The following is a 15,863-nucleotide window of genomic DNA, read 5'->3' on the forward strand; positions in this document are numbered from 1 at the left end:
TACTGCCAATCCATGAGCATGGGAGATCTTTCCATCTTCTGAGATCTTCTTTAATTTCTTTCTTCAGAGACTTGAAGTTCTTATCATTCAGATCTTTCACTTCCTTAGTTAGAGTCACACCAAGGTATTTTATATTATTTGTGACTATTGAGAAGGGTGTTGTTTCCCTAATTTCTTTCCCAGACTGTTTATCCTTTGTGTAGAGAAAGGCCATTGATTTGTTTGAGTTAATTTTATATCCAGCTACTTCACTGAAGCTGTTTATCAGGTTTAGGAGATGTCTGTTAGGTAAGTGTGACATGTCAGAGGCATTGAGATGAAAATATACTCCCCCTGTTCTCCCTTTTAGAACAATAAAAGACAAAAAGGGTCATTGTTATTTACTGTGCTAGTTACTTTTTTGTGAGAAAACATCATGTGCAGTAGTGACTTATGGAAGGAATTTATTTTGGTTTATAGTTCCAAAGATAGAGTTCATAATGGTATAGGCAGCCAGAGCAGTACACTTTGAGATACACACAGGAGGCAGAGAAAGTAAACTGTAAGTGGAATAAGATTATATATTCTCAAAGCTTACCCTCAGTGATGGATTTCTCATAGCAAAGTTACACCTCCTAAAGGTTCCACAGCCTCCTCTAACATTGCCACTAGCTGGGTAACGTGAGCTCAAATACACGAGTCTATGGGTGATATTGTTCCTTCAAACTATCACATTTGACTTTTTGGCACCTATAGGCTCATGGCCATCTCATGATGCAAAATGGATTCAATTGATTGTCAAATTTCCCATAGTCTCAAACAGTCTCAACATGTTCAAAAGTTCAAAGCCTAAAGATTCTCTGAAACTCAAAGCAAACTCTGAACTGTGGATCCCTGTTAAATTTAAAAAAAAAAGAAGTTATTTATTTCCAGTATATACTGACAGAAAGAATAATGAAGGTATAGTGAGGAAATACTGGAGTAAAGTAAGACCAAAATTCAGGAGAGCAAATATCAAATGCTGTAGCTCTAACTCCACTGTCTAAGACTTTGGTTTTAAAGGTGTTAGATGGCTCTATCCCTTCCAGCTTTGCTGCCTGCCACATGCATCTTTTCTTGTGCTTGTTCCACTGAAACTCAGGCTTAGCCTTCATGTCTTTATGTAATGTCATCTTACGGCCTCCTGGGTTCTGAGAGCCTTCTTGAAAGGACTCTGACCCTGTCTAGACTCTGACCTAGTCTCAACAGCTCTGTTAAACCATAGAGGTCGAATCTCTAATCCCTTCCTCTTGCATTTTTCATGTCTACCAAGACATTTCCTCATAAACAATAAGCTATTTTCCTATAGATAACAATGCCATGTTATCTCTACTTGGGATGGACATTGGCTCCCTCAAACTTTACATTAGTGGTAGGTTTTGCATGTTATAGCAGTTTCTGGGTACATTAAACCTCTTAGGCTTTCTCTTTTCATAGATTATACATTCAACTGCATGGGATCTTGCCCAGTGGGCACCTTCCTTTTGATCTAGTGCAGAGCAGGCTTCTCCTTAATGGTACTAATCTCTTTTAACCTGCACAGCCTCTTCTCCAGCATATGTCTAGGGTAAAGCATTAATCTTCCTAGTGCTAATTTTTTCTCTACAATCTATATTTGGTATTCTTCTTCCCCACTTGCTCCTTTTCATTGTAGATGTGCACCAGAGTGATCAGTAATAAACATGCCACAGACTAATCATCATACTGTCTGGAAATGGCTTCCACCAAAGAAATAATCCTTTTAAATTTAGCCCTGTTTAAGTTCTTAGGGCGTGGGAAAAGGCAGTCATATTTTTTACTAAAATATTAGGACTGGCCTCCAGTGAAGCTGCTAATACATGATTCTGAGATTTCATGAGCCAGGCCACTACTGTACGCATGACTCTAGTACCATCATCTTCCTCTGTTACTGAAAAAGCATACAACTGCCATTCCAGTACTCAGTTCCAGAGATTTTAATCCTAGTTCAATTTACTTAATGGATTTTTACAGTTTTTCTTATTAAACTGTGTGTGTCATTTCCCCTTTGAATCTGTGTATAGAAGTTGTTGTTCTTTTACCTTGGATGGTTTAAATGACTCTCAATGTTTTTTATTTGTTTTTCTACTTGGTGGATATTTTATCAAGTCTCATTTGATTGTTTATATGGATTGATGCTGTTTTATAGATGACATTTTAATTTAACTGGAAATCTTGCCAGGTCTCTTGGTTTGTCTCTAAAGCGCAGAGAGTTATTAGAGAGTGTCTAGGCTCTAATACCACCTTTGCTGAATTACTCTTAAGTCACCAAGAGTGAGTGATTCTGATGACACCTGGTATGGGAGTAACTTGATGCTACTTAATGTAGGTATGAGAGATTCCAAGGTCACCTGACACAACTTGAGTACCTCTGAGATTACCTAGCCTGTTACTCCCTCTGGGAATGAATGGGACCATTTGATCTACAGAGGCAGATTTATCTTCGGCTTTAGAAAACCATCTGCCAAATCACTGTCTTTCAACCTCCTTTTTAATATCCTCCAAACTATCTAGGTTGGAGCTGTCCTTCATCTATTCTCCATAAATCTCATTCTTGCCTCTTTGTTTTCCTTTGAGATATGACTATAATTTGATTCTTGTTTCTTCCTGTGTTTCAATAAATTTTCTAAAAATATACACTGTGAAGTCATCTTTTTAATTATTAAAAGTTTTCATTAATGATGATGGGGAGATGACTGAGTGGATAAAACACTAGAGAAGTCGATTTTAGATTTCCAGGGTCAACCTAAAATAGCTGGGGTCTTTGCAGTTTACCTCTAATCCAGAGTTCAGGAGATGGGGGTAGGGGATTAATCGAGCAAGCAGCTCGCTGCACTAGCCAAATTGGTGAGCTCTGAGTTTGGTAAGGAACCCTAAGTAAATGTGATGTAAAGTGATTGAGGAAGACATCTGTTGTCAACCTCTGACCTTCACAGACATGACCACACATGTGTAGTCTTACATAATTATACCTACACACATGGGAAAGTGCATACATACATATTCCTACACCACAAACCCATATACATTCTTAATTAGAAAATTAATTTAAAAAAATAAAAAAATCTTCTGAGGTGTTGTATTTTGATGTCTCTAAGTTCCATTAGACAATTCATGCATTCTTGTTTAATTATAGTTGGTTTTCTTGTTTGTTGTGCTGTGCTGTGCAAATATTGGGTCTATCACTATCTGTATTTCCAGCCCTTGGTATTCTTACAATCAGGGACTCCATCTGCCAAAGGAATTTGTCTGTCTTTCTCTGACCCCACTGAGTTGAGGTTCATTTTTCACTTTGATTTCACTCTCTCTGGTGGGTATTTGTGGCCAAGTCAATCCTGCAGGTGACATTAGGCTGCTAAGTGGATTAGTCAACTTTTTGGGCTTCATGCACTTTTCTGCACATCAAGGGACAATGCCTTACCCATTTCTGGCTTTGAAGTTCTTTTCCTAACTCTTTAATTTTCAGTGGCTGTCTCAGGCCTTCCTACTATCTCTCTTCCTGTTCATTAGCTTCATGCTGGTTCTTTCTGTCTCTAGACCTTACAGTTATGCAGTTTCTCACAGATGCTAGTAGCAGTTGTTTGCTGAGAAAATCAGGTATCTAAAAAAGTAGGTTGGAGAGGAAATATGTTGCTTTCTGGTGTATTTCTCTGTATATTTATGTCTATGTCTATCGAGCCATGTCTGCCTGCCTGTATATTTATATATGCTTGTATCTATTCTCTCTCTCTCTCTCTCTCTTATGTCTATGTCTATCTAGCCATGTCTGCCTGCCTGTATATTTATATATGCTTGTATCTATTCTCTCTCTCTCTCTCTCTCTCTCTCTNTCTCTCTCTCTCTCTCTCTCTCTCTCACACACACACACACACACACACACACACTCACTCTCTCTCTCTCTCTTGCTCTCCTATTCCATCTTCCTAACTCTGTACTGCTTTTCTTTGTATTTTATGTTATACATTTACATAGGGCACCATTGCATTTCTGCACTGATGCCTGCCATAGCAATTGTGGCTAGTAGACACAACTACATTCCAGGTGGGGAGAAATAGCAAGCACATGGCATATATTTCGTAGTTGGCCTCATTTAAGGACTTCTGAGGTAGTCCCACGTGATGTTTCCATTCAGGTCATTAGTTCTCTCATCAGGATAAATTCAGATTTTTACCTGGTTACATTGAGATTCATAACAAGGCCAAAGTTATAAAAGTAAGGTGAATTGATATAGGCAGGCAATTAGACTCTGCCTTAACATTCATGGCAAGGAGAAAAGATTGGGTGATCTTCACACGAAACTCGTTGGAAATACATTTATTTGGAGGAGACCTAATTATATTGCAAGAGCATATGTATGCACAGTACCTTAACAGTGAGACATAGTCATGTTCTACAGGAGACTTCTCTAACAATGGAAAAAAACAAGAAGAAAATGGTAAAGCAATACCATTTCTGCTCTCAATGAGATTTGTAGGTCTTTTATTTTGAAAACTAAAGCCAATCATGATCAAGTCTATTCTGAAGGCTTTAAGATAACTGCTTGAAATATAAGAATTGCTTTCATATTATTAATTACTAGCTATAGATGTTTAGTATACTAACACACAGTTGCATAAATTATTTGTAATGAGTTGTATGCAAATTGATTATTTTGTAGGTTGAAAATGGTCAGATATCGGCGATTTTGTGGGATTCAACACAGAGGAAAAACAGTTATGTCATTGTGGGTTTGCACCACTAGTTTTCCTTTTCGAAGTAAACCCAACCAGATTTAAAGTCATGAATGATGGAAAGGCTTCTATTTAAGTTAGGCTGTACAGGAAGTTAAAAAAAATCAATTTTAAGAAAATGCTGTTTGTACATTGGGGACAGCAGTGAACAAAGGTTGGAAAACTGGGGAGTTCATAGAGCCCTGCCTGAGGAGACTGTTCCGTAAGTCAGTGGAGTGCAGTCTCCAGCTAAAGGCAAAGCCAGCAAATCCGTGGTCTGTTGTAAATATCTGCCGTGTTTCTACTATATGGTGGACAGTTCAGAGTTGGTGCTCTACAATTTCATAATCGTGCAGCTCACACAACTACCTTATCTAATCTAATCATCACGATGAGCTCACTGGGGTGCTTGTGCAAAGGTCAGTTGGAACTGACAGTTTTAAAGAGACCAGTCACTGTCAGTTGGCTTCCTTCTGGGGCCATAACCACAAGACATATTGCAGGCCACATGACCAGGTTGCCAAAGGGAGGGATCTACAAGGTTACACCCCAATGTGATGCAAAGACCTTTCACTGGGTACCATCTTTCTCCTTCTCCTCCTCCTCCTCCTCCTCCTCTTTCTTCCTCCTCCTCCTCCTCCTGCTCCCCCTCCCCCTCCTCATCGTGTCGTTGTCATTGTAGTCTTGTCAACCCAGTCTCTTTGTCATGAGAACACATGGTCTGTTCTCTTCTTAAGATATAATCTCACTATGTAGTCTGGTTTGTTTGTGCCTCAGTGAGTTTACTAGGCTGGACTTGAACCTGGGGCATTCCTTCTTCCTCTGCCTACTGAGAGCCATGGCTGAGATGACAGACATGGACCACCATTCCTGGTCAGAGGGATGGTTAGTTTTTGAGAAGTGCATCTCTGGAGCTGTGTGCCTGTCTGAAGGGTGCATGAAGTGGAGTACCTTCTTATTTCAGCATGAAGTGGACCAGAAGGAATGCTCAGACTTCCATGACTCCAAAACATGTTTTCTTAGGATCAGACTAGGGCCTTTGCATGGCTGCAGTCAGCAATCCTCAGTTTCCTCAACCTTGTTTAGGTTATTCGGAATGTGTTGTTCAATCCTCAGGTCCCCCATGGTGAAAGGAAAGTAGTCAGTCCTCTGACCATCACTTGCGTCTTGTGCTGTGCATGTGCGTGTGTAAAGTTAACAAGTAAATGAATGAAACTTTACAAGTGATAAAGGAACAGTCTTGGCTCTGCACCATTTGTGGCTCTCCAGGATGTGTCTTCTTCATGTGGAAGTTACAGGGCTTAATTTATCATTTGTAGTTCTTTTTAGCTATGTTAAATTTTAATATTCCCAGCAGTTTAAAGTGTTTATTAAATAATTCTTAAATTATTTAATTTCCTTTCGACATTGAGTAGAGTTATTTTCCCAGTAGCAAAGTTAATCAATAATCCCCTCTTAGGTTTTAATCCTTTTATATATCTCTACTCCCACACAAAGGGAAGATTCTCCTGGAAAATAGTTAGATAGATCAGAAGGAAGGACCCCATAGCACGAGTGACTGTTGGCTCACTGCATACTGTACCACAGAATTTCTGGTAAATGGGACCCACTAATGATGACTCCTCTGGCTGTCTTTTGAAACAGCACCAGGGCTAGGGGTGTACCATGGATAAAAGCCTGGGTTCAGCCCCCTCTACTGTCTAAAACTGGATTTGGAAGCCCACTTGTGTAACTTCACCACAGGAGTGCAAGAGGGTGAGAATCTCAGCAGCTCATTGCCATCTTCAGCTATATATGGGTTTGGAGGCCAGCCTGAGGCATGGACAAAACACAAACAAACAAACAAACAAACATGGAATTGGAGGCCTGTCTGGAAAAAAAACCACACCTCAACACTGCCACAATTTCCTCACTTCCTCCCCCCCCACCCCCCCACTAACACATACTTTGAGTAGGAGGCTAACCTGGGATACATGAGGTCACACTTCAAAACACATACACACACATGAACAAATAGAAGAGTCCCTTACTATTAAATATGGCCTTGTAAGTCCCCACACCTTTAGATGCCATTCCTCACAGCTGGCACAGCAGAGTCTATCTGGTTCTGAGTCTATCTGCTGCTTCCTCTTGCAGGATGTCCTGGCTGCACACTTGGCAAGAAAGGATGAAGCAGAGGGTGGAACAATGGATGAGTCAGCAGGATCTCAGTTCTCTCTGGCTGGGAGTGTGGGAGTCGGGTATGGGGGAGTAGACTTCATTTTGTGATCTTTACTGGAGTAAATAAGGGCTGTATAAACCTTAGAGAATGGGAAGGGATATCTCTTATGGTAAATATACATTGGCTGAGGCTTAAGGTACTAGGAATGTCTCATTTGCATGGAGAGGTACTCTAGGTGTTTGCCAGACAGGAAAGGAAGATGAACCTGTAATTTCTCCAAGGACTATCTGACATACCTTAGGTCAGGCTCCCCAGATAAGGTCAGGCAGAGAAGAGGAAGCTCTGCTGGGAAAGGGCTCCATATTGTGCTAAACTTGTGGGAGCTGTCCAGACATGGTAGACTATGACTTTAATAGCAGAATCTTCCAACAGTCTACACCTCACAGTTGATAGCCACAGAGTCTACACCTCACAGTGGACAGATCAGGAATGCATATCTATCCATGTGATCTTTTCCTTGCGGTTTATAGGACCTTTGGTCTCCACAGAGTCCTTGTCAGAATTTTGTCCCCCACCCTTTATTTCCAGATATCAATTTTAATGAAATCTAAGATTCAGTATTTGAAATGACAGGCCCAGTGATTCTCATGTAGTGGGCTTCAAAGCGCACGTTTTGAGATTTGCATAGATCAAGAATGAGCATCAGGCTGCTGGAAAGATTGGCAGGCAATTTTAAATCGTATTTATGAATAACCTTCTTCTGAAACTGGTAAGCATACTTCTTTCATTTGCAAATAGGGATGCATTTAGGATCTTTATGGGAACCAGGTGATGTTCTGGCTGGTGGGCTTGTCTCTCACGTCAGCCATAACTTGTGCTTTTCATTTGAAAGCCCCTGCCAGAGGTTGTGAGGAGGATGGAAACAGAGCGCAGCCTTCAGAACTTGTCAGAATTTGAAAGTGGAGCAGTTTAACCCTTTTATGTTGGCTTCTGTGTTGTGGGTTGAAGCTTTTAGACTGAAACAGATTAAGCTGTACTTTAAAAAATATGGAAACATCTTGTGTTACTATTGTAGCTCATATTAAATAAATAATATTTAAAAATGAAGATGTGGATGAAATAAATTTGAAATAGATGAACTGGTTTAATTTCATAGCTGATTATTACATTGATTCTTTTTCAATGTAATCATTGCTATACAGGGTGAAAAATTTGGACCTTTCGCTGGGGAGAAGCGAATGCCTGAAGACTTGGATGAAAATATGGACTACAGACTGATGTGGGAGGTAAGGGTGCCCAATTACACACGAGGAGTGTGCTCCTTTTTTTTTTTTATGATACTGAGGGTGTAAGGCCATTGAATCAGTACTAGCTCCAGTCCCATTTTAGGTACTGAAAATTCTTACTGTTTTTAAGGATTTTTTTTTTAAATTTTGTGTGTGTGGGTGTGTTTCGGTGTGTGTGTGCATGTAATTGAAGGTGGATGTTGAGTCCAGAAGAGAGTATGAAATCCTCCTGCCTGACCTGTGGTAGAGCAGCCTTGGCATTTTGCTGTGGAGCCATCTTTCCTGACCAGGAATGTCTTCATTTTGTAGTACAGCATTAACAATATTAGACTGATGAAATAGTCTGCTATAAAATCCTTTGAAAGCTCTGAAATTTAAATATTGTCATCGGAAATGATATTTTCTGTGTTGAAGGTTTATATTTCAAAGTAAACTTGCAATTGAATTTAAAATTGCATTTTTGTAAATGAAATTGCGCTTCCCTTTTAGCCTTTATTCTCTATTACGGTTCTAATCGTATAGCAGTAACTTTGCATTAGTTGTTCAACCCAAACTTCAAAGTTAAACTGTACTTATCTTTAGGATGTACATGTTAGTAATTAAGATGTGGTAAACTGTCTTTACCATATGAAGTTTCTCTTCTGTGGGATTTGCATATGTGAGTGTGTGTTATTTATCATACAGATTTCACATTCTAGTTGTAATTACTTTTGTGGCCTCTAGTTGTTAGAACTGGGGCCTGAATATCAGGACAAGGGAATCAGTGTCATGGAGACAGTTGAAAGGGGTATTTGAAGATGCCAGCAGCAAGAATTCCATTAGTTGGGCAGGAGATGAGGCATGTGTAGATGGCTTGAAAGTTATAAGTCAGAAAATGTATTTTTGTTTTGTAGGCTTACTTTTTCAACAGGATCTCATGAATCCCAGGCTGGCTTAGAACATATTAAAAGAGACTTATTTCATAGTTTACATCATGCAGTCATGGGACGTAAATGTGTAGATGTGGTTTGATGAGAATGTCACCCATAGGACCAGATGTTTGACTATTTGGTCCCCAGTTGGTGCTACTGTTTGGGTAGGTTCCTTGCTGGAGGAAGTGTGTCATTTGGTGTGGGCTTTGAGGTTTTAAAAGCTATAGCCATTTCCAGTTCACTCTCTTTGCACTCTGTTTGCTGTTCCAGTGTCTGTGTCTGCCATCTGCTGCCAACATTTCCTGCCATGGTGAACCCTTTTTCCTCTGGAACTGAAAGCCCCGCTAAACACTTCCTTCTGCAAATTGCTTTGGTCACGGTGTGATAGCACAGCAATAGAATAGTGACTAACATAGAGGTGAGGTCCATGGGCTCGAAGCTCAGATGAAGGCTAATGCTGAAGTCTTTAGGCAGATCTGCTTTTGGAAACCTGAGATTCTTCTCTTAAACAAATAGACCAGTTAAGTAAGAGTTCCACTCTAAGTAATCTCTCTGATTTAAAGTGAACTTATTGTACAGAATGTCACGTTAGGGTTTGGTTCATTCACTTAATATGGCAACTTAGCTGGCTGACATATAAATTTATCACAGCATGTTGTCTGCAAGCAAAACATACATATAAGCATCCCACTGTTACTGACACTGTTGGTGAGGAATGCAGTTAAATGAAAAAAGGATTCCAAAAGGTTTTTGCAACACAAGAGTGGGGAGCAAAACCTAGCAACAGCCTACACTGTAATTCAAGTGGAAAATGTTATTAATACTGTCTTATTTTAGCATGCTGTTTTAATTGCTTATTTTTATGAACCTAAAATGTTTTTATGGCTTATAACATGTTTCTGTAGGGTCTTAATTTTCTCAGCAGTTCATTCTTTTGCCATAAGGTTTTCAGAAATTAAATGTGACAAATGAACTCCTTCCCCCCCCCCCCCAAAAAAAAAAAAAAAACCTCACACAATATTGAACAAGTTGCTAATGGCTTTTGATGTTTTTTGTTTGGAAACTTTAGTAATAAAACAATGCTTTATACCGGTAGGGCATTTTTAAGCTGATAGGGACTAATTTTACTCAGAAAAGAAAATTTTGAGAAGCTAATGTAAGGTCCATGATTGCTGAAGAATGACACCCTGGACTCAAATAGTATGTAAATACAGAGTGTTTTATTCCACAGAAGCCCAGCATCCTGGGGTTTCCCATTACCAAGACAGACAAGCAAGTCAGCTTAAAGGCCTGATTTAAAGCGTACTAGGAGAATCTGTGGTAGGTGACCTTCATCTTACTCCATCTCTCGGAGCATTCCTTTACTGGGGCATGAAGGTTGGAAACTGAGGTCTGGAAACTGTTGCTGAGGAAGTCTGGAAAGTGCTGCTGACCCATTGTTCTTGCCTTGGGCCAGGTGTGGGGCAGCTTCTGAGGCCTGGGCTTGCCTGGGCTTGCCCAGTCCTGAACTTCCCATTTGAAGCATGTCATGGAGTCAGTCTCGCCATCTCACTAAGTGTATGCTTCTGTTTATATATGGTATTTTGGCAGCAGTTCGTTGGCTCCTATGGCCCTTCAATGCCTTCACTATTTTAGTTTCACACAGTAGCATCTCCACGGTTCTTACTCTGCTGCTCACAGAACTTTATGTACTTTTATTCTTGGTGATGTTAGAGTCCCATGATGACTGGTGTATTATCTTTATTTTACTTTGTACCTAATATTAATGCTTTGAATGAGTTACAGTTTGTAAGGTCTAGAGGATACAACTACCTCTTTCAAGCTTAACCCTTCTCCTAGGATATTTGCTCTATTTAGTCCTTGCTTTCCCTCTCTATGTCCTTTCTTTCCCTTCGTTTCCTTCCCTTCTCTCTTTATTATTATTAATTTATTTGTTGACAGTTTTTGTTCCTCAACTCTCATTTATTCCCCTTCTAAAGGTGTTCTCCCTTCTCCCTCCAAGTTCCCATTCCACCTTTGTTAAAGTTTGGTCTGTTGCTATGTATTGTAATGCTAAATTCTATACTTCAAGGTATTGGCCTAGGAGCAGCTTTTAGTGTTTACAAGCTTTTGTTGTGCAAACGTTGTTCCTTGATTTAAAACTATTGTTAAATAACATTGGCTACAGCCAATTGTTGGAGGGATTAGCAGTAGTGAACCTGAAGGGAGAAGGAAGAACTAGAGAGGGAGGAAGCTGCAATCAGGGGAGAGGAACCATGAGGTCATGGCCAAGAGAAACAGCAAGTATCTGGGGTACACCTCTTGGGTGGTAGCCAGGCCTGCAGTTCCAGGAGTAGATTAGGTGTGACCCTTTAGTAATTGTCAAAGCCAAATAAAATAACCATAGTCTGAGTCTCACTTATTTGTAAGCTAGTCAGGGACAAGCTTGAATAGATTGTAATACGTACCTTCATATGTTTACCCATGGCTGCCTGTGTGGGAATGGGTCTTGGAACTATGCACTAAATAGCTAGCCAGTGGCTATATCACCCACACAATGACTTCTCTTACCTGATAGGTCTTACCAACTATTCACTCTTCCAGATAAGCATGAGCCCATGCTCCTTTCTCCTATATATCACTGAATTTTGATGGGCTGTCTTGTGCAAACTCTATGCACTGTAGCTGCTGTGAATTCATGACTTCCACAGCCTTGACATACCCCTAGGGCAGAGCTTCATTGCCCATTTCCCATCGGCTATATTCTCTCTGCTCCCTTTTACTGATGTGCCTTGGGAAACTGATTTACATATCCCATATAAGGCTGAATATTCTGCAGTCATTTCTTTTTAGCTGTCTTGCACGCCACAAATCTCTGCATTAACTGCTGTTCACTGCAAATACAAGTGTATTTGATTGAGCCTGGGATCTTCGTTAGTGTAAGGCATAAATCTAAGTATTTAGAAGGTATCTTGACATGTCCATTTAGTAAACAAAAGAAGTAGTTTCACCTCTAGTGCATGTAATCTCCCCAAATCTGAGTCTTTGACTGGCTCCATAGTACTGGTGTTGAATTACTTCCTGTGGAGCAGGCCACTGATCCAATCAGAAGTCAGTTGGTTATACCCGTAACAGGTATGCCACTATAATATCAATAGGCCCGGTTTGTTTGGGAAGTTGGTATTACAGTATACTATGCTCAGAGCCGAGAAAGACCATCGCTACTTTTTTCCTAATGGCCAGCACAGCAACTGCTGTCACCATGAAGCCTAACCAGCTGCAAGGAAGCTGCTAGTATAATTCCAGACTTGTTTGCTGTATTTTGTAACCAACATGGATGTGTCTTTATCAGCAGGCTCTTTTGGGAACCCATGAGACTTTCTCTCCAATAACTCATGTGGAGGTATCCCACACATGACACTGGGATTAATAACACATGGCTTCTGAGATTGGCCTTATGTAGGCATGGATGGTACCCTGTTCAAACTCCACCTTTTCCCTTCCCTCCCCTCTCCTCCTTCTATTCTTCTTGTGTCTTTTCTTTTTTTCCCTTCTCTTCCCTCCTTTCCCTGACCCTCCCCTTCTCTTCCTTCTTATGTATTCTTCTCCCCTCCCATCTTTTCCTCTCCTTCATCTGATATTCATTTATTGTCAGCTGGTTTCTGTATTGTCCAGTTGTGCGGTTGGCAGAGGGAATCAAGTTTGTCAGTGGTCAGTCTTCTGAGGGAATATTAAAAAACAAAACAAGCAATCAAACAAAAATACAGAGAACACCTTTGGAGTGCATAGATTTCTTGATCTCTCTGGTCTAATCCTCCCCATTATTATGGTACATAAGCTGCTTCATAGTGTGCTGTTATCCTTGGTTAGACCCCTTTACTCATTTAGTGTTGGCAGCACCAGGATCCAGAAAGAGCAGAGAGAAAGGAGAATGACTAGCCTTCCAATTGGGTCCTTCCAGCAACTCTTAATTATTTTCAAAGGAGGTAACAATACCTTGCTCTGGTGGTCAAATCAACCAGTTATTGAGAATATGTCTAATATGCCCTCTCTCTCCATCATTTACAACTGTGCTGTTCCTCAATGAATAATCCTACTCATGTTGTAGCTATTCCACATGAGACAGGTGCTGGTGATAGTATCTGAAAACAATGCCCTAACAAGACAGCCTGAGGCACAGTTCTTCCCCAGTTCATATTTGTATTGTGTTTATGGTGACAGTGATTCTCCTGGCCAAGCCAGGAGCTCCTGATGGCCACTTTATATGAAAGCATTGGAGGCATTAGCCACTGTGCCTATTGATGCATGTCAGCTTCTGGCAGCATGGTCAGGTCACAGAGGGATCGTGTGAGCTATTGGGAGTGCTGCCATGGCTGGGAGCTCTTCCTCCCTTTCATGATGCCACTGCTTCTGAGCATTTCATAGAATGTCAGCGTTATCATGTACTCACCATGGGGATTTGAACTTCTGTCTGTCTGTAATGCTTTTTGATAACTTCAGATTTATACTCTTATTTTGTGGTTCTGTTTACCGCTTCTTCCCTTGGGGTGTCCAGGCATTGCTGTACACCAGGTGGGGAAGGATGTATCAAAGTCGGGAACTAGGGGGGTTAGCAGAGGACAGACAGTGAAACAGCTCTCTCAGATGGTATTCAACAAAACAGCTTGTGTTCTTTATTCAAGCTGAAAAGGGACTGTATAAACCTTGGAAAATGGGAAGGGGTTCTTCTTAGGGTGAAATTTCATTGGCAGAGGCTTAAGATACAGAGGATTCCTCATCAGAATGGCAAGGCATTCGCAGAAGTTGAACCTGTAATTTCCTAAGAATTTTGTGCTGAGGAGGTGAGTCCTCCTATTTGCTCTCAGCTCAGGGGAGATGTGGGGACATGGGAGACTATAACCTCTAAATAACAGCATCTCCCACATTATTTTAAAATCTATCTCCAGGAGGATGATGCATTTCCTAGGCTTTAGACCAGCCATGTGACCTAAGATTGGAGCCAGTGCATCACTACAGATGTTTCCCGTGAACGATTTGGTGGTATGTGCCCAGTTGTCTATCATGTAGTCGTCTCTCCACTTAATTAGGAGCCCCTTTTCCAGGTGGTTTTGAGTTAGAACTACATTTCCTTCTATTTTATTTTCTTAGACTCACCTTTAAGACTAAAATACGTCCATGTAGTCTTGCCAAAACTCCCAGAAATGCTTTGTTTTGAACCCTCCATCATTCAGTCCTATGATACTTAGATATTTCACCTCACAGTTCAGTCATCTCTCTCTAGCACATACCTTGACACAAGGGTCATTTGCCCTTGACCATTTGCAGATGTTTTGAAGTAGGCACTGTAGTATCTCCTGTGTGAATCTTTCATATAGGTATTCTCTGCAGGCTATGGGTTTCCCTTCCTTTCAAAAAAAAAAAAAAAAAAAGAAAAAAGAAAAGAAAAAAGGAACAAGAAAAGAAAAAAATCTAGTTCTGCCTCATTTTGTGTCAAAATGATTCTGTTATGTCAAAGTGTTATTAAAACTTGGTATTTGGTTCTAACTCTTCCAGTAGCACCATTTCCTCTCAAGCTTTGCCTCTGTGCTGAGATGACAGAGGTCTCAGAGTGTCCCTTTCTTCTCACTGCCCTTGATCGATATGCTCGTTGTTTGCCCTTCAGCTGTTGAACAACTCACAGTACAGCTGAGTGTCCAGTGGTGATTCCATCTGCACAGAGCAGATGTCATGTCCAGATCTATAACTTTTGGTGGCCCCTCTTGAGAAGGAACCCATTGTATAGACAATTAAGAACTCATGTTCAGATTCTCTAAGAATCAAGTAAAAACTGGATTTCAATGAAATATCCAAAGTTTAGTGTTATTACCATGAAAAAAAAACTCTTTTACTTAGATTCAGATCAATTTTTTTGTTATCATATCATCAAACTTAAAGAAAAAGTATGTGTCAACCCAAGGAATGTTAGAAACAAAGCAAATAAACCTTAAACTTTGATTTTGAAACAGCACCTCTCTCCAGTTGTAAAACAAAGTTGTGATAGCAAAGTACTGAGAAGCAATCTTCTTTACTTGTTGGAAACTGAGGCAGGCGCCAGAGGTGGACAAACCCTGCATCTTGCTAGCAGTCCCAAGCTAGCCAGGCTTCTCATTCCCAGATACCAATTACAGAGACAAGTAATTGTAAAAGCAGAGGAAGATTTTATCAGCACATTGGTAAGAGAAGACTATAAAGGGGTGCCAGGCGTTCATTTACTGATAGGAACTTTAGATTTAGACAGAGGAAGAATAGAGGCAGTAGTATGAAGTATCCATAGGTAAGCAGTCTTGCTCACAGTGTGGGTTTGCCCATCATTGTCTCTTCCTGGGTCTTGCAAAGTTGTGCAATAAATCATTAAACTGTCAATCATGTCATCCATGAGAGAACCCAATCCTTTACTACGGTCCACACTAGCATGACATCTGCCTAGCATAGATGTTTATTTTCACCTTAGGGTGATCTGTTTTTGGCATCTAAGATGACTACAGGTTTAGGACTGTGCCTTCAGCCTAAAATGGGAAAGAGAAAGGATAGGTAGACAGACATCCCAGTGATTTCCGTGGCCGTGCAGGGTCAAGAGAAGTACAGACAAAATGGAGACAGAAGTGGAAAGTTTTCACTGTGTTTAAATGTGGCTCCAATTGAAGAGTCACTGCCTTTCAGTAAGGACACTTACAATTTAACATTCTTTACTTTCCTAAATTCATTGACTGGAGGAGCAATGAAGAAAACCTTTTTTTTTTTT

At 40.4% G+C, this 15,863-nt stretch overlaps 1 protein-coding gene across 3 annotated transcripts in view; it reads left to right on the top strand.

The window, feature by feature from the left end:
- Prdm5 (PR/SET domain 5) overlaps positions 1 to 15,863 on the top strand; it is a 159,520-nt gene that overhangs the window by 7,600 nt on the left and 136,057 nt on the right. For all 3 annotated transcript variants that reach the window (XM_021165000.1, XM_021164998.1, XM_021164996.2), the window contains exon 2: positions 8,109 to 8,192. In XM_021165000.1, coding sequence (XP_021020659.1) covers positions 8,109 to 8,192 — 84 coding nt within the window. The remainder of the gene's footprint in view (positions 1 to 8,108; positions 8,193 to 15,863) is intronic.

The sequence above is a fragment of the Mus caroli genome, chromosome 6 (assembly GCF_900094665.2).
Source record: "Mus caroli chromosome 6, CAROLI_EIJ_v1.1, whole genome shotgun sequence".
In the NCBI taxonomy this organism is placed as follows: Eukaryota; Metazoa; Chordata; class Mammalia; order Rodentia; family Muridae; genus Mus; species Mus caroli.